The sequence below is a fragment of the Gracilinanus agilis genome, chromosome 2 (genome assembly GCF_016433145.1).
Source record: "Gracilinanus agilis isolate LMUSP501 chromosome 2, AgileGrace, whole genome shotgun sequence".
Taxonomy (NCBI): Eukaryota; Metazoa; Chordata; class Mammalia; order Didelphimorphia; family Didelphidae; genus Gracilinanus; species Gracilinanus agilis.
The window spans coordinates 348,380,310-348,407,511 of record NC_058131.1 but is presented as its reverse complement, the minus strand read 5'-3'; the positions used below and the strand labels follow the sequence as shown (position 1 = coordinate 348,407,511).

General features: G+C 35.2%; 1 protein-coding gene across 1 annotated transcript in view; it reads left to right on the top strand.

Annotated features, from left to right (window-relative positions):
- ITCH (itchy E3 ubiquitin protein ligase) overlaps positions 1 to 27,202 on the top strand; it is a 109,644-nt gene that overhangs the window by 20,103 nt on the left and 62,339 nt on the right. The window contains exons 3-9 of the mRNA XM_044664381.1: positions 888 to 1,012; positions 1,809 to 1,946; positions 3,989 to 4,031; positions 13,453 to 13,610; positions 14,696 to 14,915; positions 25,528 to 25,623; positions 26,150 to 26,324. Of these exons, the coding sequence (XP_044520316.1) occupies positions 888 to 1,012; positions 1,809 to 1,946; positions 3,989 to 4,031; positions 13,453 to 13,610; positions 14,696 to 14,915; positions 25,528 to 25,623; positions 26,150 to 26,324 (955 nt within the window). The remainder of the gene's footprint in view (positions 1 to 887; positions 1,013 to 1,808; positions 1,947 to 3,988; positions 4,032 to 13,452; positions 13,611 to 14,695; positions 14,916 to 25,527; positions 25,624 to 26,149; positions 26,325 to 27,202) is intronic.

Genomic DNA, 27,202 nt, shown 5'->3' with positions numbered 1-27,202 from the left:
AAAATGACCTTGGAGTCAGAAAGGAGTAGATTTAAATTTCTTTCTACAGCCCCTACTGGATATGTAGGGGCAAGTAGTGTAACTTTCCAGTGCCCCAAGCAACTTTAAGACCCTACTTTTCTGATTATTACTAATCTACACATATGAGTGAATACTTTCACCAGGGAGCACCCTACAGTTATGAAAGCTTAGAGGGTAGACCATAGAAAGTGAGCGAATATGAAGTAAGAAATCATTTTTTTGCATGTTTTACTTAAGAATTTTAAAAAGGTGTAACAGAATTAAGCACAGTTGACCTTTGAAGGTTAAAAGTGGTTTCTTTGTCTCTTCTCCCCCAGAATTTAATTATATTTTGTAAAAAAGAGGTGGGAAGAAATTGTCAGATTGGACAGACTTTTCAGAATTTGATTTTTTTCGCTTCCTCTCTCATCCATAATTGTGCTCTCCCTCAGTATTTTTTTAGAGTTAAAAAGTCAGGACAGCGAGGTGGAACACAGAGGAGAATTGATATGTTTTCTTGGTCACCTTCAGTGCCACTTAAAGAGTTTTTATAGTGCATACCCCACATATAGTGAGTATTGTTCACTGATGGCAGCCTTGTAGAATATAGAGCCTTCTTCAAAGGCCCAGTGAAATTGTGTAAAAATTCGGGATATGTTGTAGCAATTTGTTGAAGGGAAAAATATGTATTTTTGTTGGTGATTGATTTTCCAATGAAATTAGCCATAAGGGCTTTTAAAGTTTAGATACAGTTTAAATCCTTAAAATGCCAGGTGTATTATTAGTTGTAATTTACCATAGATATAAACTATAATTTATTTGTTCCAGGTCACAATGTGGTGTTTAGTGAAGATTGCATTTTTCCTTCAATGTTTTTCTCCTTTTAGAATTGTCACACCTATCAGCAAATTAAATTTTCGTGTATGGAGTCACCAGACATTAAAATCCGATGTTTTACTGGGAAGTGCTGCTCTAGATATTCATGAAACATTAAAGTCAAATAATATGAAACGTATGTATGTAAATGAAAACTTATTGAACTTATGTGTACTTTTGCTATAGCCTATATGGAATTTCTACCAGACTTAAAAAAACAACTTCTAATTGTTGCAAGCATGTCAGTGTTTACTTGGATAGGGTTTTAACAGAAAGAAAAATCTTAAGAAATTTAACACATTCTAAGGAAATGTTAAAGCTCTAAATCCAAAACAAATGTGCAAATAATTATTCAAAATAATACCAATCAGAAGATCTCTTGTATTTCTTGACTAAAACATTTCACGAGTCTTCCTTGCCATTTGGATCTGAATTAAGATACTGTGAGACAAGCTTAAGATCTATGTAAAATCTTGTCTCATTTTTCTCTTTTAATTAAATTAATCTGTTTTATCCTAAGAAAAGAGCTTTAATTTCATGCTTGCTCACATTATTTTGTGTAACTGGCAAATATGGAGAAAATTTTAAAATAGATTAAATGATGGCTTTTAAAACAGGCTACAAAAATGAAAACAAATTTTCATACTTTGCTATTCCTTCCTGGCCCAAGGAGTTTATAGCTTTCAGGCATTTATTTTTATTCTTCCTGCAATGTTTTAAGGTATGGATGCTGGTATGGGTGACTAGCCAGGCTTATTCTGTTCTTATATTACACATATATTATGTTTTGATGTTAATTGAGGACAAGAATCACTTATCTAACTAAATTAACAGTTTATATGTAGCCACTTGATGGCTATAATCTTACATTTTTTTAATAGACTTTCAGTAAGACGATTGAAAGATAAAAAATACTTTTCTCTTTTCCTTAGTTGATGAAGTGATTGTGACATTACAACTCGTGGGTGACAAAGAGCCAACAGAAATCATAGGAGACCTGTCAGTTTGTCTTGATGGACTACAAGTAGATCCTGAGATTTTAACGAATGGCTATGCCACATGTTCAGAAGGTAACTAATATGGAATAGTGTATGGTCTTAAGTCAATCTTCTCCCACAAAGGATGATACCTTTTAACCTCTGTAATTTTGCCATCATGATACATAACATTAAAAATTTTTTTACAAGAAATTGAAATTACTTTTCATGTTCTCCCTTTTTTTTCTTCCATGTATAGTTTCTATGGATTATGATTGAGATTAGACAATTTGGCTCAACATTGTTCCTTTTGGTTTGAGTTTTATTTTTATCTTATTGTCTTTCTCGTTTTCCATTATCCTTATTGCTTTCCCAATCTTCACATATTTTTATAGTCAGAGGCATTTAGTTTTTATAAATACCATGTAATGATGTTGAATATTTTACTTGTTAGCATTAGTTAAACAAGTAAACATAATTTGACTCTAAAATAATTGTATTTAAGTAGAACTTTTAAATCAGTTTTTACCTAGACTTAATTAATTTGTATTTTAGATAATACTTCTAATGGATTCTCTAGGTTAATGCCTAATTAAAGAAGAATTTGTTTATTATTTACCATGTTGGATTAGGTAGTAGGTCTCCATATCAGTGGAGTTCTTCAAACAGAGGTTTGTATGATCACTTTTGAAAAATGTTATAGAAAAGCTTCCTATTTCAGTTAGGGGTTGGACTAGGACTAGGTGATCTGTAAGGCCCCAATAAGATTCAGGAATTCCTGATTTTCTGGTTTTCTCAACCTATAGTGCACTTTTATATTTGTCATTTTTGTTACTAATGATGGAAATATAATTATTAAAAGCCTTTGGAGTCTCTGGAAAATGGCCTACTCTTAACTAACACAGATTATAGTAATATAAATATCATGATTATTTCTGAGTGGCTTTTTAAGTCTCATGTGAACTTCTTTACATTAAGTGCCTATGCAATAGCTGTCTTAGTAATATGTTATCTGTGAATTCTCTTACTACTTTTCTCTTTACTTCTTTGTTATTTAGTATTTTCCCTAAAATAGAGAATTTTAAAGTATGAAGTGAAACCCTACATGATAAAACTAATTAATGGTTTGTATGACCAGAATTACTATGTTTACTTAGGCACTACAATCATGAATTGTTTTATAGTTGTCAATATTGTTATGTATTTTATGTCATCCATTTCAGCTCCCTATAGCCTTTTTTATTTTTGGTTCTCAGCTGTTTTCTAGGTAATTGATTATTAAGTAATCACTAGAAAAAGTGACATATTATTTATATCCTATTGGGATATAAAAAGATAATGGGGGGCAGCTGGGTAGCTCAGTGGATTGAGAGCCAGGCCTAGAGACGGGAAGTCCTGGGTTCAAATCCGGCCTCAGACACTTCCCAGCTGTGTGACCCTGGGCAAGTCACTTGACCCCCATTGCCCACCCTTACCACTCTTCCACCAAGGAGCCAAAACACTGAAGTTAAGGGTTTAAAAATAAAATTAAAAAAAAAAAAAAAAAAAAAAGATAATGGACTAGGTTTAAATTAAAACAAGAAATAACATTTTATAAAAGGTACATAGAAATTTTGAATTCTATAGCCCACATAAATATAGTATAGCTCTTTTTTTTTTTTTTTTTTAACCCTTACCTTCTGTCTTGGAGTTGATACTGTGTATTGGTTCCAAGGCAGAAGAGTGGTAAGGGTAGGCAATGGGGGTCAAGTGACTTGCCCAGGGTCACACAGCTGGGAAGTGTCTGAGGCCAGATTTGAATCTAGGACCTCTCGTCTCTAGGTCTGGCTCTCAATCCACTGAGCTACCCAGCTGCCCCTACAGTATAGCTCTTAAATGTAATAGAAAATATTTTTATTATATGTAAAATATAGTAAGACTAATTCTGTTTAATGCAATTGATAAATTTATTTAACTTTCTGTTTAAGTTATTAAATTTAAATTAACGTTAGAATCTCGATCAGATATTAAAATATGTTCTATATCAGAAAGACTAAGTTTATATTTTGGTTACACAATCTTAAGCATGAAAAATATCTGAAAGCAAGACTCTAATCTCATTGGATTTTGTTTGTTTGTTTTTGCTGATGATAAAGGTAGTTCACAGAGTGATGATTCCAGAACCAGAAATGATACAAGGTAAGATATATAACATGAGAATGTAAGTGATTTCTTGGATTGTAGAACTAGACAAAGAAACATTAATATTGAAGTAATACAGAACAGAACTCTGAAATCAGGCTTATACTGAAAACAAATTAATTGAGTGGTAAAGATTAAAAAGGGAGAGATTTCATATGAATGTGGATGTACTCTGAAGGATGCATGACAGCTTACTATGGATGTACAGGGTTAGAGGATGCCCAACTTTCTGTTTAAAAATGTGTTTTTGATATCAAATGGAGAGAGGGCAATAATTTAAGTACAAAATGATAAATAAAGCATCCATTATCCTATATTACTTTATTTAGAAAGAGAAATGGAAGTACCTTGTGTAATATTTGAAAGTGCCATTTGTGATAAATTAAAGCTTATAACTATGAGATTGAATATAGGCAAAAAGAATTATCTTCTTGGTATTGGTTTGTAGAGTTATGTGCATTTGTTCCTGTTAATTGCTATTGGAAGAGGTACGACTACATGAAGGGAACTTCATGCTCTGAGATTAAGATGCTAATAGTATCAAAATCTCTTTACTCTATTTAAAAGTTTTGAGTGACTATTGGGTATAAAAATAAGGAAAAGGTCATGACTTTTGCCATCAAGGGGAGGTTTGTGATCTTATAAAAGGAGAAAAAAAAAATTTACCTGGCAAGAAAATATTGTTAAAGATGATTTTTAGATTCTATTGGTTCTCTTCATTTTCCTACATCTTGGCAAGCCAGAGGTTAAAGTCTTTTGTTTCCTTTGAGTTTTGTAAAGCAAACAGGGATACATGTTCAACAGGTTGAGATGTAACTCAATAAGGTCTCTAACTCTAATTGCCTTGTGGAGTTCCTGCAGTAATTGAATAGTATTGATGTTATATTTAGGGAGAGTTTTCATGTTATTTGAATCATTTGTTGGGATAATATTTAGAGATTATACAATATTATTGCTATTTCTGAAACATTGCCACTTATAGGATAATAAGAATGTCACCTTTAGGCAGCCTTTGGTTTTTGTGCATGGGTTCCTTAGATATTGTTGGTATTCTCACATGGATGGATCCAAATGGCCATGAGATTTTTAGTCTTTTATTGTAGTATGACATAGCAACTTTAGGCTGAATGTAATCAGTGTGGGAAAGTAAAAAAAATTAGACAGTATATATAGTATATATAGTTTCCTCATGGGAAATACAGAGTTCGATATAATTTTATCTTGCTAAAACTCTGTTGGTGACTTGTTTTTCTTATACAGGGTTCATTGATTGTATATATGGTACTGCTTTTATAGGACAGTGATGGTGAACTTATGGCACAGGTGCCAAAGATGGCACTCAGAACACTCCCCTACCCCTCTCTGAGTTCATTACTAGAAAGGCAAAGGGACTTGGGTGAAGCTGCCCCCTTCCCCAGCTCCACCATGTCTGAGGACAATTTTTCACACTTCCACCCCTCTGCTCAGCAACCAATGGGAATACACCCGGTTGGGGGGGGGGGGTAAGGTGGGTGGCTCACAGATAGCAGAGCTGGAGGGGAGCAGAGTGCTTGGGCTACTCCCCTCCCCCTCTTTACACTTGCTGAGGACATTCCTCACTTCATTTGCCCCTCTGCCCAGCAGCCCAATGGGCTCCCCTCCCCTGTGTTGGGGTAAGGATGGGGGTAGGACACACCCAACACTTGATGAGGGGAGGGGCAAAATATGTTGTTTGTGGGAGGCAGGCACCACATTCACAGTCTGGGGGGTGGGGCCTGGCACTCCGTCTCTAAAAGGTTTGTCTAGGGGAACTTGGCTGGGTGATATTGCTTTGGAGTCATTTGGAATTCTTGTTTAAATGAATTTAAAGTTCTTAGAGAAATAGTATCAAAAAAAAATTAAAAATTTTTTTATTAACTTAAGCATAGAAAAATAAAGCATTTCCACAAATGCAGCAGAGTATAAAAAATTTACACAAGACTATACATTTTCTCTTCACATTGCTTACGGTTTTTTAAGAATGATAAATTCTACATGTTACTTTCAAACTTTCTAGCTTATCTGTGTTTCTTTCTGAGCTTCCTTCTGTCCTGTGTATGTTGGGGCAACACCATTGCCAACCTTCTCTCCTTCCCCATTAAAAACAGAGACAGAAAGGGGAAAAAAAACCCTGTAATAAATAAGCATAGTGAAGCAAATCCATACAGTCACCATGTCCAAAAATATATGTCTCATTTTGCACCTTGAAACCTATGTCTAACATTCTTCATCACAAATCCTCAGTAAATGGGGTTAGTCATTACTTTGATCAGAGTTCTTGAATCTTTCAAAGTTTTTTCTCCCCACTAGAATATTTTCCTTGTATAAATTGTTCTCCTTATTCTGCTCATTTCACTCTATACCAGTTCATTACAACCAAGGATTTTCTTAAGTTTTCTCTTTTGCACTGTTTTATGCTGCAATAATATACAATTATCATGTATCACAGTTTGTTCAGTGATTACCCAATTAATGGTTACTCCCTTAGGTTCTAGTTCTTTTCTTTTCTCTTTTCCCTTTTAATACTTTCAGAATGAAGACGTTGTTTTGCTTATACTTAATTCCCATCTAAGTAATATCTTTCCTCTTAATCCTTGGTTTCTTACTTTTGATTATCTTCCAAGTTATTTCTACACCATATATTGTATGTATATCTATGTGTGCTTTCAATCCTTTGTGTCTGTTTTAGATAAGAGTGAGGTCCATCTAATTCCTAGTCCCCTCCATATTTACAGACAGTTCTCTTTTCACTCATAACAGTTATGAGAGAAATAGAAAGTTTCACCCCTTTCTTCCTCCTTTCTGCAGTAGAATATTCTTCCTTTTACCTTTTCTTCTTTTAAAACCCTCAGAAAGGTCCAGTGAACCTCCCAGGAAATTTCAATTTTTCTCACTATCCTTTGAAAACATGGTTCTTAAGAAACATTTGTATCTTCTCCCCAAGTTATAATGCTAGCACTACATCATCATATAGCCCCTTCAGATTACTTAAATATATTTACCTTTTTAGGCTTCTTTTGACTGAGATGCTTGAAGCTTCTCTATTCCATTAAGTTTGTTTTTTCCTCCTGAAGGATAATATTACACTATTCAGGCTAAGTTATCTTAGATTATAAGCCTTTTTGCCTTTTGAAATACTGTATTCCAAGATCTCCTTTGGTTTTTAGTAGAAAATTTCAGGTTCTATGTGATCCTGATTGTGGATTCATGGAACTTAAGATGTTTCTTTTTGGATGCTTGCTATAATTTTTTTTTTTGATGTGGGATTTTGGTTATGGGAACTTTTCTTTTGGGGATTCTTTCAAGAAGTTGTTATGATTAAAAATGATGAGGGCCGAGATCAAAAGGAAGCATAGTATTTTAATAAAAGCCATGCTGATAGAGATAAACTGACCATGCGCCTGTAAGAAACCTATTCCAACCTCACCTCAGCCATTTTCCTTCCTCTCTCCTCGAGCTCAGGTAACTAAAGAGGAAGTTCCAAGTCACTTCCCCCTAATTTCAAACAGTCCCTCACCTTGAATGCGTCATCCAAAACCGGAAACCCATGAAACCCGTTGGGAAATGTAGTTTTAAGGACCCCCACAGGTCCACAGAAGTTTGTCAAACACTATATTGAGGTTCAATCCTTCCAAATAGAACCCCAGGTGATTTTAACTAACACATTACCCCCCTGTGATCCTTTGGGAGACAAATCTCCCCAATGGATCAGGAAAATATAATCAAATTAGAGTTTACAATAATTTAGAGATAAAAGGGAGAAAGAACAAAACCAATGTTTGGTACATTGACAAAAAAACATTAAGGGGGCAGTCCCCCTTTCTGGCATAAACTGTCCATTCAAAATAAATGCATCCAACCCCATAGTTCAGATCAACTGTGCCCCAAAGTTCAAATTGGATCTTCATGATCCAGTGAAGGCTCTTCAGGCATCTTTTGGTGCCTCCACCAAATAGGTTCGTCGTCTGGATTCTGGGGAGATGGCAAAATCCTTATCTTGAAATTACTTTCAAAGAATTTAAACTTTACATTATAGATTACAAAACATACATTTTCTTCTGAGAATTAACATTACCCCCCTGAGTTTACTTCTACAGGAGTAAAAATTGACTTGCAATATAGATTATAGTTCAGACATTATGATTATAAAAACTTAACACACACACCCCTGAGGAAAATTTTAACTAACACATAACTCCCCTGAAAAGGTCAGCCAAGGATGCATGGCTAAGTGAGTCACGGGGGTGCATGAAATCAATTGGCAAAGGAAATAATAAAAAAAATAAAAAGAATAAAATTCAAAAAACAGAGAAAAAATTAACTTGTGAATGAAATGTAAAATGTGCAAAAAATGTAGGGGAACTAAACAGGCCTTTGATTCAAGGCCCAATGAAAGCGATTTAAGCAGTTTGCTATAACCCATTCAGGGCCAGGACTACAGAAAAATTGCCATTTTCTTTCTATATAGAGAGGAATAAGGGAAATGCCTTTCTTTGATCCAATTTTTTCCCTGCACCTTCTCAGGGAATGAGCCATTAAATGATAGCCAATCTTAGGTGCTTCACTAGGAATTTAAGTTGAGGGGACCCACGTCCTCTAAAGTTTTAGAAAAGACTGGGACTCCAGGACTCAAACCCCAATTTTCAAGCCCTTCAAGTATTGGCATAGAACTCCTGCAATTCATGCAGATTATTTAGTCAAGTCTCTGACCATGTGGCTCGGCACTTCTCCTGGAATCAGAGAGGCATTAAATCACAATCCCATAGTCTCAGGCTCAGGTATTTGCATTGAGCTTATTTTGCTGTAGAATCAAAAAAAAGGATAAATAATGATTATATATGTACTTCCAGTACAAGATGAGAAAAAGGAAAAATCAATTGCTCTATAAAAAAATGTTTTAAAAAAATCAAAAATATATATACAGCTTAGAACTAGAAGGGTTTTGGTACCCAAAAATGAGATTTTCTGTGAGAGAAAGTGGGTTTTACAAAATAGCAGATTCACAATGCACATTCAAATAGAATACCATATTTCTAATAACACATTTTAAAACAATAAACAATGATGTTCAAAAAATCATATACTTGTTCCAACTTTTAAACCTTGGCTAAGGGTTTCTCAACAAATTCTGTTACTGCTTCCATATAAAAACCTGATATTAAAAAAAAATGGGAATCTGTTTTACATAATTATACATATGTGTTGTAAGGGTTTTCTTTTTTCTTTTTTTCCCCCTCTCATTTGCTGGGGGAATGTTGGCAAGAGAAATTAATAATTGAACATATTTTTATTTTAAAAATCCACTAACAAGAGTTAGCATTGTTAAATATTATCTTTGTTAAAAGAAAACATTTGCTATTTTTAGTTATGATATAATAAAAACAGTGCTGGAAACTTAGAAATATATGTTCTAGAAGCTTAGAAAACTTTTGTTTTGGAAGGCATATTTATTATGTTTTGTCATGTAAGTGGGTTTGAACAGATTTGAATACCCCCATTTAAATTTCCTATTATATAATTTGTTGCCAGTTTTCTATATCAAGTTTAACAAGAGCAAATGATGCTGTGGATTTATTCTAGCTTCCATAAAAGCCCCACCTTAATCAATTTTCATCCTTTTGTTTTTCCTACTGCTATACACCCAAGTGAATTTTCCCAAGTGGGAAATGGAAAAGGGAACTTGAGGTTTAAAGGTTTCCAAACATGTGCATGTTCGTTTAGAAATAAGGTTGTTTGGGGCAGCTGGTTGATCAATGGATTGAGAACCAGACCTGGAGATGGGAGGTCCTAGGTTTAAATCTGGCCTCAAGACACTTCCTAGCTCTTTGACCCTGGGCAAGTCACTAAATCCCCATTGCCTAGCCCTTACCACTCATCTGCCTTGGAACCAATACATAGTATTGATTCTAAGACAGGAGGAAAGGGTTTAAAAAAAAAGAAAGAAGGTTGTTTCTGAAAATCACCTCCAATTACAGGTTTGACTCTCTCCTCTCTGTTCCACATCTCATTCTCTCCACTCCCATCTTGGCAGCCTCTTAAGTGAGCTGATTAGGTCTTTAGCACATTGACTTCTGTTGTCACCCATTTTAATTCCTGTCTAGAAAATTTACATACTTTTATGGAGTTTTTACTTTTTAAAAAATCATGCTTTTTTTGTGGCATGAATCTAGCCTTAGTACGTATCCTGATAGTTTTCATAATGTGCCTGAAATAGCTTGTATTTTTCAGTTGTCTTCTGTTTTTTTAAGTCACTGTTACATTCCAAGAAAGTTAGTACTTGAACTTTTAAAGTTTTTTTAAACAGTATTATTCTTAGATACATTATAGCATGTAAATTCTTTACTATATTTTCATTTCTTAGTAAGCTTCTGTTAAGTTTTAGGCTGATATATTTCTGTTTTAGATATTAAACTTCTAGACATCAAAAATCAGTTCTTTATGCTTGGATTTGGGTAGTGTCTTAATACATAATAGAACATAATTAGAATCAAATTAATATTTGTAATTTTTATTAGTTATATTTGATATTAAATATATATTTAATATATAAAAATTTAATTACATATAAAAACTAAGCTGCCTTCTGGTGGTACTCAACAATAATGGGTAGGGGGTACAACAAAACAAAACAGTAATAGGGAAGTTTGGAACAAGGGAAAGGCTTTGGCCAAAAGATGAGTTCAATTTTGGATAAGATATTTATTTCTAAATGTTTAGTAGGCAGTTGGAGATGTAAGCATAGAAGCCAGCAAGGACATTAATGCTAGACAAATAAAACCTGAAGATCATCTGCATAACAATTATAATTGCATCCTTGAGAGCTGATGCAATCCCCAAGTGAGAAAGTATAGAAGGAGAAGAGAGAATGGACCAAGACAGAACCTTGTGGGAAACACATGGTTAAGTGGATGTGATAAGCATGGGGAATCCAAGAAAGGAGACTAAGAAAGAACAGTTCAATAGGTAAAAAGAATACTAGGAGAGAATAGTGTCTCTCTCTCTCACACACACACACACACACACACACACACACACACACACACACACACACACACAAAACCCCTAGAGATCACACACACAAAACTCCTAGAGATGAATCTCAAGGAGAAGATGATGTCAAAGAGATCAAAGTCAAATAGGTCAAAAAGGATGAGAATTGAGAAAAGACCATTAGATTTGACAATTAAGATTTGACAATTGTTACTGTGGAGAGAGCAGGGTCATTTGAATGTTGATAAGCTGGGTATCAGAGTTAAGGAAGGGAGTATAGAAAGGAATTGGAAGCATTGTTTGTAGATGGCCTCAAAAAGTTTAGCCACAAAAGGGAAAAGAGATATAGGGTTATTACTACCAGGGATAGATAGATGACATGGGCTTGTTTATAGGCAATGGAGAAGCCACCAGTAGACAGAGAGACTAAGGTATCTAGATGTAGATTAAGAAACAAGCCTAGAGACAGGAGGTCTTTGGTTCAAATGTGACCTTCAGACACTTCCTAGCTATGTGACCCTGGGCAAGTCACTTAACCCCCATTGCCTGGTACTTACCAACTCTTCTGCCTTGGAAATAATATAGTATTGATTCTAAGATAGAAGGTGAGTGTTCAAGAAAAGATAAATGAGAGAATGGTTGTGGTAGAAGTGACAGTCTGCTGAAGAAGACAAGTTTGATTGGGGCTGTTTGTGAATATAAAGGGATTTGCCTTGAAAGGGATAAAGATCATTTCTTTATATGTGCTAGATTGAATGAGAAAGATACCTTAGTGATGAGAGATGAAGATGAAGGGAGAAGAGGAAGCTCTAGGTCAGAGGTCAGCAACGTATGGCTCTCGAGCTATATCTGGCTCTTTTGAGGGCCAGATGTGGCTCTTTCTGCAGGAGCCATAAAGTCAATTTTTTTCAGGCACTGTTACAGGAGCACACACTGAGCACTATACGGCTCTCACGAAATTACATTTTAAAAAATGTGGTGTTTATGGCTCTCATGGCCAAAAAGGTTGCCTACCCCTGCTCTAGTTAGATAGTCTAAGCTCTTTTTAAAACCCAATTTCTACCACATCTTTGACTTTTCTATTATATTGGCCATATAGTATATTTTCTTTTTCCCACATACATTCCTAAAATCTAGTCTTTTGTCTTTTCCCTGATCAGCCTTTATTTCCAGATTTTTAGAGTGATAGAATTTGTTAAATAAGTTTTTTTGTTCTCTTCTTTTTCACACATTATCACAGTTTATCCCAAGTATTTCATTCCTGCACCCTTCTCTTCCTAGAGAACCAACGTATATAATAAATAACATTTTTGAGAGAGGGGGAAAAAATCCAAACCAAGTACAACTGAACAATACATTGAAAAAGTCTGAAAAAATGTGCAATGTGTAACACTTATGGACTTACCTCCACCACAAAGGGATGGATTGGGCATGTCCTTTCATATCTCTTCATTAGAGTCCTGCTTGAGCTTTATAATTTTGACTTTTCTATATGTAGTTCTTGCCATTTACATTTGTTCTAGTCTGCATACATTGTTTTCTTGGCTCTGCATACTTCACTTTGTATCAGTCCAAGTAGATCTTTCTGTGTATCTGTATTCATCACATGCATCATTTCTCAGAGCACAGTAGTATTTCATTACATTCATATACCACATTTGTTTAGCCCTTCCACAGCTAATGGTCATCTGCTTTGTTTCCAATTTGTAACCATCACAAAAAAGGGCTGCTATAGATGTTTTGGTGGCTATGGGGATGTTTTTCTTATCAGTGATTTCCTTGGGATATAAACTCAGTAATGGAGTCTTTGATTCAAAGGGTATGGACATTGTAGTCACTTTATAAGAAGCAATTCAGCCTGTCAGTTTTCAAATGGAGAAATTGAGACACAGCAAAATGGTGTTGTGCTTTTAGGGGCAAGTAGCTAGTTAATAGTAAATCTAGGACTACCTCCTGACTACACTTGGGTTTTTTCCATCATGCTGGTTTTCTCCATTAAGTTGCTTGATTCTACTGTATATTCCTTTTTCTCTTTCTCTTATTCTTTAAGGATCCTTAATTAGTATATCAGAATCTTTAAGTAGATCTCCAAGCCAGTTACATTCACCACAACTCCTTAGTTTACCATACTCCCCTTGCCAGTTTTTTTGCTTGTGTGATTTATGGCTGTTAGGGGAACCCAAATAATCAAAATCCTCAGTCCATTTGTCCTCAATCCAGGTAATCTTACCTGGAAACTGGTCTTTATTTTTATAAGAAGACTCATTTATTTAAAAAAATAAACTGTCCAAATATATATTTGATAAAGCTAATTTGAAATGAAGAGTCTTAACTGTAGAGCTATAAGATTTTAGTCCTGTCGTACTTTGCAAGATTTTCTTCTGTTCCTTTTCCCTCACCTTTCACTCAGATCAAATACAAATGGACCTGAAAATGCTGAGGAACCAGGATGCAGTGACAATAGAAAGGTCAATGGCAGCAACTCTCCATCACTCACAAATGGAGGTTTTAAACCTTCTAGGCCTCCAAGACCTTCAAGGCCACCTCCTCCTACTCCCCGCCGACCAGGTTGGTATTGTAAAAAGAGACATTTAGGATGAGCCATTAATCTTATAACTTGATGATTATAATCTTTATTATTATTTTGTTCTAATTGCTTATTCAGGTGGACATCAATAGAACTATTATTTCTGGGGGTTTTGGAGTGTTTTCATGGCTACATTTTTTTGACTAGGATAATTTTTCCATACACAGCCATGAGATATTTAGTAACCTTTCCATCACTTCTTGGGTTGTTGACATTTTTTACAGCTAGTCATCCATGAAAGGTGACAATAACATTTGCATTATGTCTTAATGGTTAAAATGTAGATGGTACCTTCTGCTAAGATATACTTCGTGGCAATTAGATTCAATAAATTATGTTGTATAGGATATTACTATTCTGATGCCATTTGGACTATAAAAAAGTCTAAAGGGGGCTAAAAGGAATAAAAGTCTCTGGAGGTCCCATCTACCTTTGAGATTCCACAGTGTGTCCAATAATTGAGTCTGTTGGCTTATTCTTTTAATATGACTTTATATTGAGGAAATGGCAAATGACATACATTGATAAGTATTGATCACATTTTAAAACAAAAAAGACCTGTAAATTTGTCCATTAAAATCTTGATTTAGAGGCATATATATGTTTGTAAAACAAATAAAATTTAATATTCTTTTTCTGCATGTATCTATATTTCTGCATGTATCCTATAATTCATTCTGCATGTATCCTATAATTCATTTCATGAATTTTTAAGGTCACTTAATTTTAAATGAGTTTCATTATGTTTGGACTTCACCAACTTTTTTTTTTTTTTTTTTTTTTTAAATTTTAAACCCTTAACTTCTGTGAATTGACTTATAGGTGGAAGATTGGTAAGGGTAGGCAATGGGGGTTAAGTGACTTGCCCAGGGTCACACAGCTGGGAAGTGTCTGAGGCCGGATTTGAACCTAGGACCTCCTGTCTCTAGGCCTGGCTCTCAATCCACTGAGCTACCCAGCTGCCCCTGGACTTCACCAACTTTTAAAAAATAAGAATTGTATTTGCAATTTAGAGGAAAATTAAGATTGACACCTTTTAAATTTTTCTTACCTAATCCAACTATAGCATCTGTCAATGGTTCTCCTGCACCCTCTGAAACTCCTGTATCTAGTACAGACTCATCACCGTCAACAAGTATGAGTGTAATTCCTGAAGGAGCAACAGCTGGAACATCAGTTCCTACCACTGTGGCTTTAACAACACCTCCAACTTCTAGACAAGTGCAGTCAGTAAATTCTGCTTCTCAACAACTTAATACAGTTAATCAAGGTCCTCTTCCACCTGGGTGAGTATCCTAATATTATAAATTTGGATTTATTTTGCAAGTACTATATAGGAAAGGAAAAAATGTGTTTTAAATAACTTATTGTTTAGTATGCCTTTGAGTAGTGTCATCCAAAGCTTTTGGGTTTGGATTGAAACTGATCTTTGGCAAATCCAAATCATGAAGACTCAAATAGACACCAAGTCAAATATGAAATTTCTAGGGGGAAAATTGTTTTTCTGTTGTGAGACAATCCAAGGAGAGCTTCTACATTCAATTCAATGAAGTACTTGGAACCTGAGGATTCAAATAAATAGCCCCTTTGTCAAACTGAGTTATAAATAAGTAAACATGGCTTCCCTTTATTTTCCATAAGACATAACTATTGCCTCCCAGATATGAGAAATCCTTAAAGAATTCTTGTGGGGTCTCAGAGACTTCCAGCTCAATAGGAAGAAAAGTTATTTTAATTTATTGCCCAAAGGGCTCATATTTGGATTTAAATTAATCCACCTTGGGGATAAAGTTAACTCACTCTGCCCTGAATTTGTGTCCTAGCATCCTGATGCACTGCAGCCCTGGGAGAGATAGGAGTATAAGGAGTTAACTCAGTCCTAGTGTCCTGGCCTACAATGATCTTCCCTTTAGCTTCAGAGAAAAAGTACCATCCCTTCATCCTTATAGTTAAGCAGAGGGGGCCTTATCACAACAAATACAAAGAAAGCACTACCCTGAAGATTCCTCTTCTGCTGTCCATCATCCTTCTCAACTGCCTGTCATCCTTCTTCCCCCTGCTGCTAACTATCCTTCCTCTGCTGTTATCCATCATCCTTCTTTCTTTGCTGCTCATTATCCTTCCTCTATTGCCCATTATCATTCCCCTGTTGTTTCTTACTGCTGTGTCTCATTTTGCTGCCTAATGTGTAAGGGCCCATATGGTGTTGCCAATTCTGTAAGAGCTTATGATGCTACCCAGTCTGCAGATACCTACATCACTGTTGTTCACTCCACTGCTGCTTGCTGTTCAGAGGGGTCACTGTTTTTACTCTCTTGGTACTTCTGGTAGCTGTCCAAGCTGCTTTCTCTGCAGGCCAGGGTGCCATGTTTACAGTCCGGCTAATGCCTTTGCCATCTGAACTATTGCCAGGGTGTCCTCCCTCTTAACTTGCTATTGCTAGTGTTATCTGAATTGCTGCTTGTAGGCCAAGGTGCCCTCCTTATAGTTCTACGATTGTCAATGTTAGCCATATTGTTGCTTGAAATCCAAAGTGCACCTGTTTGTAATCCTGTTGTTGCCATTGTTATCTGAAATGTTACCTGTAGGCCAGAGTTTTTTCCTTGTGATCCTACTGTTGCCAATGTTGTCTGAACAGCTACTTGCAGACTAAGCCACTACTGAGGTCCCCTCTTTCCCACTGCTACATGTGCTGCCCAGGCTACTGCCAACAAGCCAGGTGTCATTACCCTTTTTACTGCCTGGACTGCTGATTGAGGGCCAGGGAATTTATGTCCTCTCATGTCTTCATTTTTTTTTTTCCTAAACTAAGATCATTGCGATAGATCCCCACTCCATTCTATTTGTCCGAGAAGTGGGTTCAACATCTAGTGTATCTTGGGAGCCAGAGATTTCAAGTAGACATTTAATTTATTTAACAGAACTACAAATGAGCATAATTTTTTTCCCATCCTCCACAAAAATACATTCAGTGTAACTCCCATACCTCCCACCCCAGGTAAAAGCAGCCTGCCAGGAAATTCTTTGAGGTCTCATAAGCTTACTGCTCAAGAGATAGAATGGTTTTTATATACATATTTCCCACAACTGATTCCACCTAAGATTGAACTTAACTCAAACTGCTCCAAATCTGTCTTATAGCATCTTGGCTCATAAAACCTTTGGAGTGGGGACAGGTTGGGTTAAGGAGGTATTAGCTGCCCCCAGGTCTTTAGTATAGCAGACCTATGGCCTATAATATATATTAACCCATAGAAAATAAATTAATAATCATATCAGTAAAAATGGTAATTTATATTTGGGGGTGTGTGTGCAGGTGTGTGTAAAGAGATATATAGTTAGTTTCACTTCTCACTACTTTAAAAAAAAACAAACCCCCACACCAATAATAACTTACCCCATATTTGACCACTTAGATCACAGACTTGTCAAAGAAAACATCAGAAGTAAAAAGCTAGATGAAATGATATTAATAAAAAAAGATATACACATGTTTGAGAATAACTCAGTCTTGAACTCTTTGAATACGTGAATTGATAATGAAAACTGGGTAATGGACAATAGACATGACATATTAACAGCAATTATAATTTTATATCAAAATTTAATCAGTGTAAATCAATTGCCATAGCAAGAAGACCTAAAGAATCCTTAAAACAGTCGAATGTTTTGACTTATTTGCAACCAGGAGAGAGATGGCAGCCAAAGGCAACACTGTATTGAAATATAAACTCATGTAAAATTTTCTGAAGATGGATGATGAATGATTATGAGCATTATTGCCTCATTAAACAGAGAGAAGCATTGGAAGGTAAAACCACTTTAAAGAAGGCTTGGCAAGGGACCCAACTAAATGAAGTCACCCTGAGGATATGTAAGGACAAAAATGGAAGGAGGACAGCAAGTAGAAGATAAATGGAAAAGATCAGCAAAGGTTTACAAAACAAACTTTTCACCATTAAGGACAGTAGAGCTACCCCACATGGATTTTAACATCACAGTGCCATATTTGCTTATAAGGGAGGTAAGATTGTATTAAAGAGAACAAAGTCAAGAAAAGCAGTTAGATTGAACCACAGGTAGAGGAGATCTGTGGTAGAAGCAAAACAACTGTGAGCGTGTTGAAGGATTAATTCTCAAGCTACCCAAAGAAGGGAAGATTCCAGAGTTGAAAAAAGAAATCTCAGTCTTTTATAATACTGAAAAACAGTAAAGGAGAAGAAAATCAGCAGCTACCAGCCATTTAGGCTTACTTTCTCATGTTTGAGGCTCATTCACTTACGAATTCAGGGTGATTTTTGGTGAGGATAACAATGGGGAATAAGCAGATTTTGCAAGTGATACTCCGCAATGAACCACATCTTTACCATTTCTCAGTTAACTCAATGATATAGCGAAATGAAGATACCACTACTTATTTTTTGTGGCCTACAAAAAATCCTGTATTGAGTTTACCATATTTAATTCAATAGAGCAAAAGACTTCCAACAAAATGACTCTAATTTCTATCAAAATGATTCAAGATTCTTTGAAAGATATAAAAACAGAAGTGATTCTGTATTTACCCTCCAATCATAAATCAGGTGAGGCATAAAAAGGGAGATTATTTTCCAAAGATATCTGCCACTCTGATGAAGGAGTTCTAATAAAGATTCCAAGTTGAAGAGAGATGCTTTATGAATGTTGAAGTCTTCCAGATGTTCCTGTTTGTGAATGGTAATGTGCAGATTGTAACATGCTCTAGGACTTTATAAAAACTCCTGGAAGAGATCTGTAATAACTCAAAAGCACTTGACCTATTCCATTTTTATGTTTTCCTCCTCATCACCCAGCTCTATGCTTAGCACAAGGTGATAATAAATGTGTTGATTAATTGGCCTGACCATCCTTGCTTAGATTATAATATGCAGCTGGATGGACAACATAGAGAGTATAATTGTGACTCTCTGGGAAGGGGAAAAATATTTATTAAGCTCCTGTTTTCTCCCCAGCATTGTGCTAAATGTTTTACAAATATCTCATTTGATTCTCACAACAACCCTGAACAGTAAGTGCCATTAATTGTCCCCATTTTATAGTTGAGGGGACTGAGGTTAAGTGACTTTTCACAGTGTCTCACAACCTAGTAAGTGTCTAAGACTGGATTTGACCTCAGTTCTTTTAAGTCCAGGTTCAGCAGTCTTTTTTTTTTAAATTTAAACATTTATTAATATTCATTTTTAACATGGTTACATGATTCATGCTCCTACTTTCCCCTCCACCCCCCGCACTCCCCCCACCCATGGCCAATGCACATCTCCACTGGTTTTGTCATGTGTCCTTGATCAAGACCTATTTCCAAATTGTTGTTAATTGCATTGGTGTGGTAGTTTCAAGTCTACATCCTTAATCATGTCCACCCCGACCCATGCGTTCAAGCAGTTGTTTTTCTTATATGTTTCCTCTCCCGCAGTCCCTCCTCTGAATGTGGGCAACATTCTTTACCATAAATCCCTCAGAGCTGTCCTGGGTCTTTGCATTGCTGCTGGTACAGAAGCCCATTACATTCAATTTTACCACAGTATATCAGTCTCTGTGTTCAATGTTCTTCTGGCTCTGCTCCTTTCGCTCTGCATCACTTCCTGGAGGTCTTTCCAGTTCGCCTGGAACTCCTCCAGTTTATTATTCCTTTTAGCACAATAGTATTCCATCACCCGCATATACCACAGTTTGTTCAGCCATTCCCCAATTGAAGGACATACTCTCCTTTTCCAGTTTGTTGCCACCACAAAAAGCGCAGCTATAAATATTTTCGTACAAGTCTGTTTATCTATGATCTCTTTGGGGTACAAACCCAACAATGGTATGGCTGGATCAAAGGGCAGGCATTCTTTTATAGCCCTTTGAGCATGATTCCAAATTGCCAGCCAGAATGGCTGGATCAGTTCACAGCTCCACCAGCAATGCATTAATGTCCCAATTTTGCCACATCCCCTCCAACATTCATACTCTCCCCTTCTTTCATTTTAGCCAATCTGCTAGGTGTGAGGTGATACCTCAGAGTTCTTTTGATTTGCATTTCTCTAATTATTAGTGATTTGGAACACTTTCTCATGTGCTTATTGATAGTTTTGATTTCTTTACCTGAAAATTGCCTATTCATGTCTCTTGCCCATTTATCAATTGGGGAATGGCTTGATTTTTTTATACTCAGCAGTCTTATCTAGTGGGGCAAACAATGAATTGATTGGGCCCAAAATTTAACAGGAGCAGGAGAGAAAGCCATATAGCTTCAGTAAATTGCAAAACTACTCAGTCAAAAGCTTTTCTCAGAAACTAAGGGCTTATCTGTTTAATACCAGTGTTGTATAATTGTGAGACATGGAACATAGTAGCCTCCAAATAATTGAAGGTGAATATCACATAGAGGCAGTGGAGAGAAAGAGGTTTAAGGTGGGTATGAGCAAGTTTTTAACAAATGAAAGACTTTGGAGAACAGGCATAGAAGTTGATAATTTTTTTAAATGATAGCTAGAATTTATACAGTACTTTAAGATTTAAAAAAGTGCTTCATTTATTAGCTCATTTTATCCTCTCAAAATCCTGGGAAATAATCTCTATTTTTAGATGAAGAAATTGAGGTAAACAGAATTTGTAACTTGCTTAGAATCTTAGCTAATAAGTACCTGGGGCCAGAGTTAAGCTTGTCTTTCCACTTTGAGGTACAGAGAGCTCTATTCACTATACTACCTAGATATTATTAGAAATATGTATGATAGGAAGAAAAGATGGTCTGATTATGTGGCAAGTGTGAGGAACGAACAACCCAAGTGTTCCCCCACTACCTTTGTGTTATCAAGCAAAAGCAAGGAAGATGGCTAATGTGTTAGAGATGTGGAGTCTTCTGTCATGAGCTTATAGAAGTCTTGAAATGTAGATAGGCATGATTGGGTTGCAATATTTATGGTTACAGAGAGCATCCAAATCATTGAGATTATAGATTCATTTGAGTACAATTGTGCCCCTTTATTGATTCAATTAACTACAGAAAAAAAAATGAGAAAATTCCCAAAAATAAATAATAATAGTTCATAAATTTAAAACCATCTACCAAGCAAGTCCACTAGGCCCAGTACATGATTCATCTTCTTTTATCCTCATACCCACACTCCCTCATAAAGACTTCCTCTCATCTGCTCTAGTATTTTCATTGGTAACATTTGTTATAGTGTTATCACAGTGCCTTTGTTTAAGAAACCCCTTCTTTACTGTAGTAATGGCCCTAAAGTTCAAGAGTAGTGGTGCTTGTAGCATACCTGTGCCCTTGTATCTTCTGATTTGGTAATCCACAGATTCAGTTACCCACAGTTAACACCAAGTATTTGCTTATATCCATGGTTTCAGCCATCCACTGTAGATGTTGAAACATATTCCTTGCAAATAGAGGGTCCCTACTGTACTGAGTTTTGGAGTTCACCATGTTAAAGATTATGCCTCTGCCTCAATTCTAAGTTATAAGCACTTGAAAGGAGAGGAATAGAATAGAGATTAATACATGTATATAAGGAAGAAACCAAGTAACAGGACAGTTTTGTGGAAGTAATTATCATGTTTTTGTGTCCTTTTAGAACATTTCCATTGCAACTTTTATTGCTATGATGTTTTTTTTGCAACTATGAGCATAAATGGTATATCACTTCTAGCACTTGCCCTTAGGCATAGTGAAATTAAGGTAAAAGTAAAAAATTTCCATATCCTGCCAGATAGATGATGTACTCAACATTCAAAATAATAAATATTTTCAGACGTAGTCAGTAAAAGAATTTGCTTATTCATACTTGTTTCAAGGGGGTGTTTAAATTGTCCCCCCCCTCCCAATTTAGGAGCTAAATTAACAGGAGAGGGAATTCGGCCATGATTTCTATGTCCCACTTCCTGCGTGCGCAAGCGCGCGCACACACACGAGAATCTTTGCAGTTTGGGATTTTTTCCACAAATGAAAACTGAAAGCCAAAAATAATAACACACAAACTTAATAGCTTTGAAAGTTTCATGTTGAATTTATTATTTTCTTTAAAAGAAAAGCAAACTATTCAGACTAGAGATTTGCCATTTTGTTTATCTTTTTTCTCTTTTGCTAACATTCATTTTGTGTTCAGTTCAGGATTTTAAGAAAAAGTAAATTCCATAAAATAAAAATAAGCCAAAATTAGTTCATAATAATAGAAATAGCTCAGATTTACATGAGTCTTTAAGGCTTGCAAAGCACTTTCCTTCACAAGTCTTTGTTATACATAGTGAAAATATTATGATATCTGTTTTAAATAAGAGGATACTGAAATCTTGAGGAGTTAAGTGACACTTGCTTCTGGTCCCATGATTGAGGAGAGCTTCAAACTCATATCTCTTGACTCTTTATTCTAACATTGTCTTTTCATATGTCATGTTGCCTCTTTATAAACTAGAGGTTTAAAAATTAACAAAATTTATTTTTGTTGGATTTCCTCTACTGTGTAGAGTATTCTTGTTCCAAGAATCAGAGGATCTGAACTTAGAGTGATCCCATGAGGACCCATTTCGAAGTAGACCTCTTATGCTGCTTATATTTAGGGGTGCATAACAGGGAGAAAGTGGGAAGAGACAGGGAAAAAATAATTAGACCTCACCTTTTTCATTCTTCATGCTTAGAATGAGGATTGTTGTTGGACATTGTACTGGGGACTGGAAATAGCTTATTGAAATCTCAGATGAATTGGACTAATTACCTAGCATTTGCATAGTAATGTAGAAAGATAACAATGAAAAAACAGGGTTTCTATCTACAATTAATATACAGTTCATTAAGGAAAATAAAATAGGTAAGAAAATAACTATTAGGATAGTTCGTAATAAGTACTAAAATTCTGCAAAGTGCTATAGAAAGAAAAGCAAGCTGTATCAAGTAGATTCAGGACCTCAAGTACTTCTCTTTGTACATGGAAATGCTCATTTTATTTGATGTTAAGTTCAGAATGTATAAATTACTGTATAGAAACAGGAGGGAGTTATTCTGGGTGAGGTGACTGGAGAAAGTAGCATTTGAACTAAACATTAACTTATTTGCACTATTTGTGTTCATTTCTCCTTTAGCCCTCTTATGAATTCTCATGCGACAGAAATGTAACCATTGAAATATTCTTCCTGGATAGCACCAGGATTAGCCAAACCACTGTCATTATAGATAAGCCTAGATACAGAAACTAACATTTTATTTGGTATTTGTGGCTAATAATGTCATTACCATTTTAAAACTATACTTTTATTTCAGTAGAAAGTTTGGGATTAAAAGAACTGTAAAGTTTCATTTAGATAAACCAATCATTCTCATCTTCTTTTTCAATTCTGGGCTCAGCGGAATGTCCATTTGTAGTTCCTGTGCAATAATGGACCAATTTTAATGTATTGTTCCATACAGCTGACCATCTAGTCTGGATGATATACAATCTTCCTCTACTTGGTTTAAAACTTTTCTATATATAGTTAGACTTGAATTTTTGGAAGATTATGGATCTCCTGTAGGAAATTCTCCAGTGTTCCATAACTTGATAAAATCAGCAAATGTTAAACACAAAGAGGAGCAACTAGAGGATCTCACCATTTGTAGCAGGAATTCCTAATTTTGTTTTTAGCTCATTAACTCCTCTGGTAGTCTAATAAAGCTTATGGGTGAACCCTTTCTTGGAATTAAAAAATATTCATAATTGAAGGAAATGCTAAATTTCAGTAAGAGATTAGTGGAAGTAAAATATATCTTTTTTAATGTTATGTACATCTTTAGAGAACAATTGTTTTGTTAAATATAGGAGTTGTGCCACCTGTTGGAATTAGGATTTTGTTTTACCAAATAAAAGGAAAAAATTAATAATCAAATATTACAGGGAATCTTGCATTCTGAATACCTTTTAATTGGATGTGAGATTGTAAAGGTGATCTACTGTTAGGTATCATTTGTGGAAGTGTTCCCATACCCATTTCATATGTTTATCAACTATGTTGTCTATATCTATGGACAATATTTTTGTAAACATTTTCAGCAACTACAAAGGAGGGATGTTGATTGAATATTTCCTGACATCCTCTAAGCTGCTGTTTTCTTTTTTCATTCGTACTCTTTTCCTCCCTCCCTTTTTCTTCCTCTCTCTTTTTTTTTTTTTGGTGGTAATAAGGGTGTCCCAGTATGGACTTTTTTTAAATTATAATTAATCTATTCCAGCTGCTTTTCTTGAAATCTTTGTTTTTGTTAGTGCCATTTCCATTCCTTTCAGTATATCCAGGACTATGACATCAGGCTAAGTGTAGCGGCTTCAGTCTTGATGATGATAAAAAAAAATTTGTTATATAAATATTTATAGATCTTTTCCATTTTCCATCTTTTGCTGTCTTTCAACTGTATCCTTAGATGCTCTTAAAGTGACTTGCTTAGTTAGGTCTCTTGCCAAACTTTCTTAGAGTTTTGTTTTTTCTTTCCATTGCTTCTCAGTATTTCATCAAATGATATCATTCATAATTTTTTACCATTCTCTATAAGATTTTATTGGTGAGTTTATTTTCTAAACTTATGTCACTTTTATCTATATTATTTCTTTACTTGGCTAGAAGGTCAAGTGCTTGGTGGGCAAGACAATTTTTAGAATCTGTCTCTTTGTTATTGCAGTTGAATTGTATCAGTCAGTTTTCTTTAAGAAGTAATGGTGCCACTTCCCAACTGTGTGACCCTGGGCAAGTCACTTGACCCCCATTGCCCACCTTTACCAATCTTCCACCTATGAGACAATACACCGAAGTACAAGGGTTTAAAACAAAACAAAAAAAGAAGTAATGGTAATTTGTGTAGCTTTCCCATTTTTGATATCAGCAAATTGTTTAAATAAGTCAGGTCAGGTCAATTTTGATATTAACTTTGATTTTTGCCTTAGCAAATTGGTATAAGCAGAAAGCTGATTAGACGGTGACTCACTTCAATAATGAGTCATTTCTTATCTGCTAAAATAAAGTCACTTTCATTTTGGTGATGTTATTTGGGACTCCCACTGTCTTATCATCTCTCAATTCTTCTCTTTATAAAATATTTTCTCTTTTTCAAGAAAATATTCTTTGTTATTATTATGATGCTTCTATATAACCTACAACTCTTTGGACTTTCTCATTTCTTGTTCTAGAACTATGTTTTCCCACATTTTTTACCATCTTTCTCTCTGTCTACTTTTACATTACAGTCACTGAATATCAAATTATGTATTGCTTGAACTTGGAAGATCTTTTCTAGGTCTCTGTAGAAATTCTCTTAACTTCTTCATCCTCTGAGCAGATACGGGTAAATCAACAAATTATTTTCATGATCATTTCCCCCAAATGATAAATATTATCATTAGCACTGCAATTTGAGGTGGCCAAGGAGCTCTCGAAATGATCTTTTTGTTACTTTTGGACATGTAATAAAACCCTTTTTGCCTCTCTAAGAACAATCTCCATTCCATCATTCAATTTAGCTACAACTTCCTCCCAATTTCAGTTGTAACAAGAATATCAAAGACTTATAAGATTCAGTTTCTCTAGTAATATGCTCACTGGTTGGTTTTTGGGCAAGGATCTCACATTTAGGATACCAACAACTCAGTTATTGTTTAAATATGAAATAAAAATTATATGACTATTTCCATTGCTTCCCTTCTTTTCTGCCACTCTACCACAGTCACTGCAGATCAGAAAGGGGCTGCACAAAGACTGAGCATCATTTTATATTTTTCTTTATTTTATGGGTTGTCATGATTAAAGATAAAAACATGTGCTACTTTTTTAATGAAATAGTTTGAATAGTATAATATTTGGAATTTTTTTTGTATGAACCTACATTAGCCATTTTATTTATGTGTGTTTAAGTTGGGAACAGAGAGTGGACCAGCATGGACGAGTCTACTATGTAGATCACGTTGAAAAAAGAACATCGTGGGATAGACCAGAACCTCTTCCTCCTGGGTGAGTTTGAAATAATGAAAAACTTGGAAGAATTGTTCAGAGACAGGAATTTAAATCTTTTCTTCAAGTCCATCTACATTTCTGTTTGGTCTGATTTCTTATCACCACTATCTGTCTTCATGAAGTTCAAAACATTATAAGAGGGAGGCAGGAAATTGTCTAATCAGTGACTAAGAGGTTGCTTTGATATTGCTGCTTCTATAATGACATGTTTCACTATCAAACGTTTACTGAATTCTAAACCTTATTTTGCCCTAATCCATATTTTCCTGACTGAAGTAGATATAAATTTATATATGAGCATGTTTAAGAGTGGGTCCTAGCACACTTAATTAGTAAGGCCTACCTACCAAAAGTTTTCTTTAATAGTTTAACAGAACCAATATTGAGTGGTAGCTACTCTGTATACATTAGAGCTAACATCTCAAGAAAAAGTTTGTTCTATGGCTCAAGTGATATTCAGGTATATATTTATCTTAGCAGCTCCACAACACTAACATTAATGTTGAGCATTTTGCTTATTTAGCTGGGAACGTCGAGTTGACAACATGGGACGTGTTTATTATGTTGACCACTTTACAAGAACTACAACGTGGCAGCGACCAACTTTGGAATCAGTTAGAAACTATGAGCAATGGCAACTACAGCGAAGTCAACTCCAAGGAGCAATGCAACAGTTTAACCAGAGATTCATTTATGGGGTGAGTAGTCTTTGTACTACAGACTAATAAAATATCCCCCTAAATATACCCCTTGGAACCTTTCCCTGCATGTGTCATATTGATTGTAGAAAGCATTGAGAGAAAAGCACATAAAAATAATAACAGTAAGTTCACAGACAGGATGATGTCATTGTTTTTATTGCAGATATGTATATTTTATAAGACCTTTGTTTGGCGTATCCTAGATATAAATGTAAATGATATGTTTTTTCCTTTCAAAGTCACCTCCGTTCTCTTCATTGTTCATTGCTTGTATAAAACAGTGGGTTGGAAATGGTTTTAGACTCAGGTGGTATATTGATTAGTTTTTTAAATTTACTTTCCATTCCACTTTAATTTTTATTCTTTGTTTTAAGTTACAGCTCTCTGTGGAAGGAAAAGGAGTAACCTTTTTTGGAAGTGAAGAAAATATAAAAATAAAAAAATCTTTTTAAATCTTTTTTAATCAAAAAGAATGTCTCAAAAGTTTAGGGCAAAATTTTTTTTAGATTTAAGACAAATGTCTCCTATTTTTAAAAAACAGAATAAATTAAATTAAGGAAAAATAATTCTTAATCTAAAGTGTCCTTGTCTTAACTTGAGTAAGGGAAAACTTTTAGCCTCCATCTAACACTTCATTCACTCTCATGTATCTGTTGATGAAAATCTTTATTTTTTGCCTAAGGTAAACTATTTTGGAGCTCCATTTGGTTGAAAGAATCTTGGGAAAGCTTTCTAGGAATAACTCTTAAGAACAATAGCCTGAGAACTAACATGATATAACAAATAGAAAGCCAGCCTTATAGTCAGGGAGACCAAAGTTGAAGTTTTATCTCCAGTGTGACCCTGGTCACTTAGCATCTTAGTAGTACTCTATG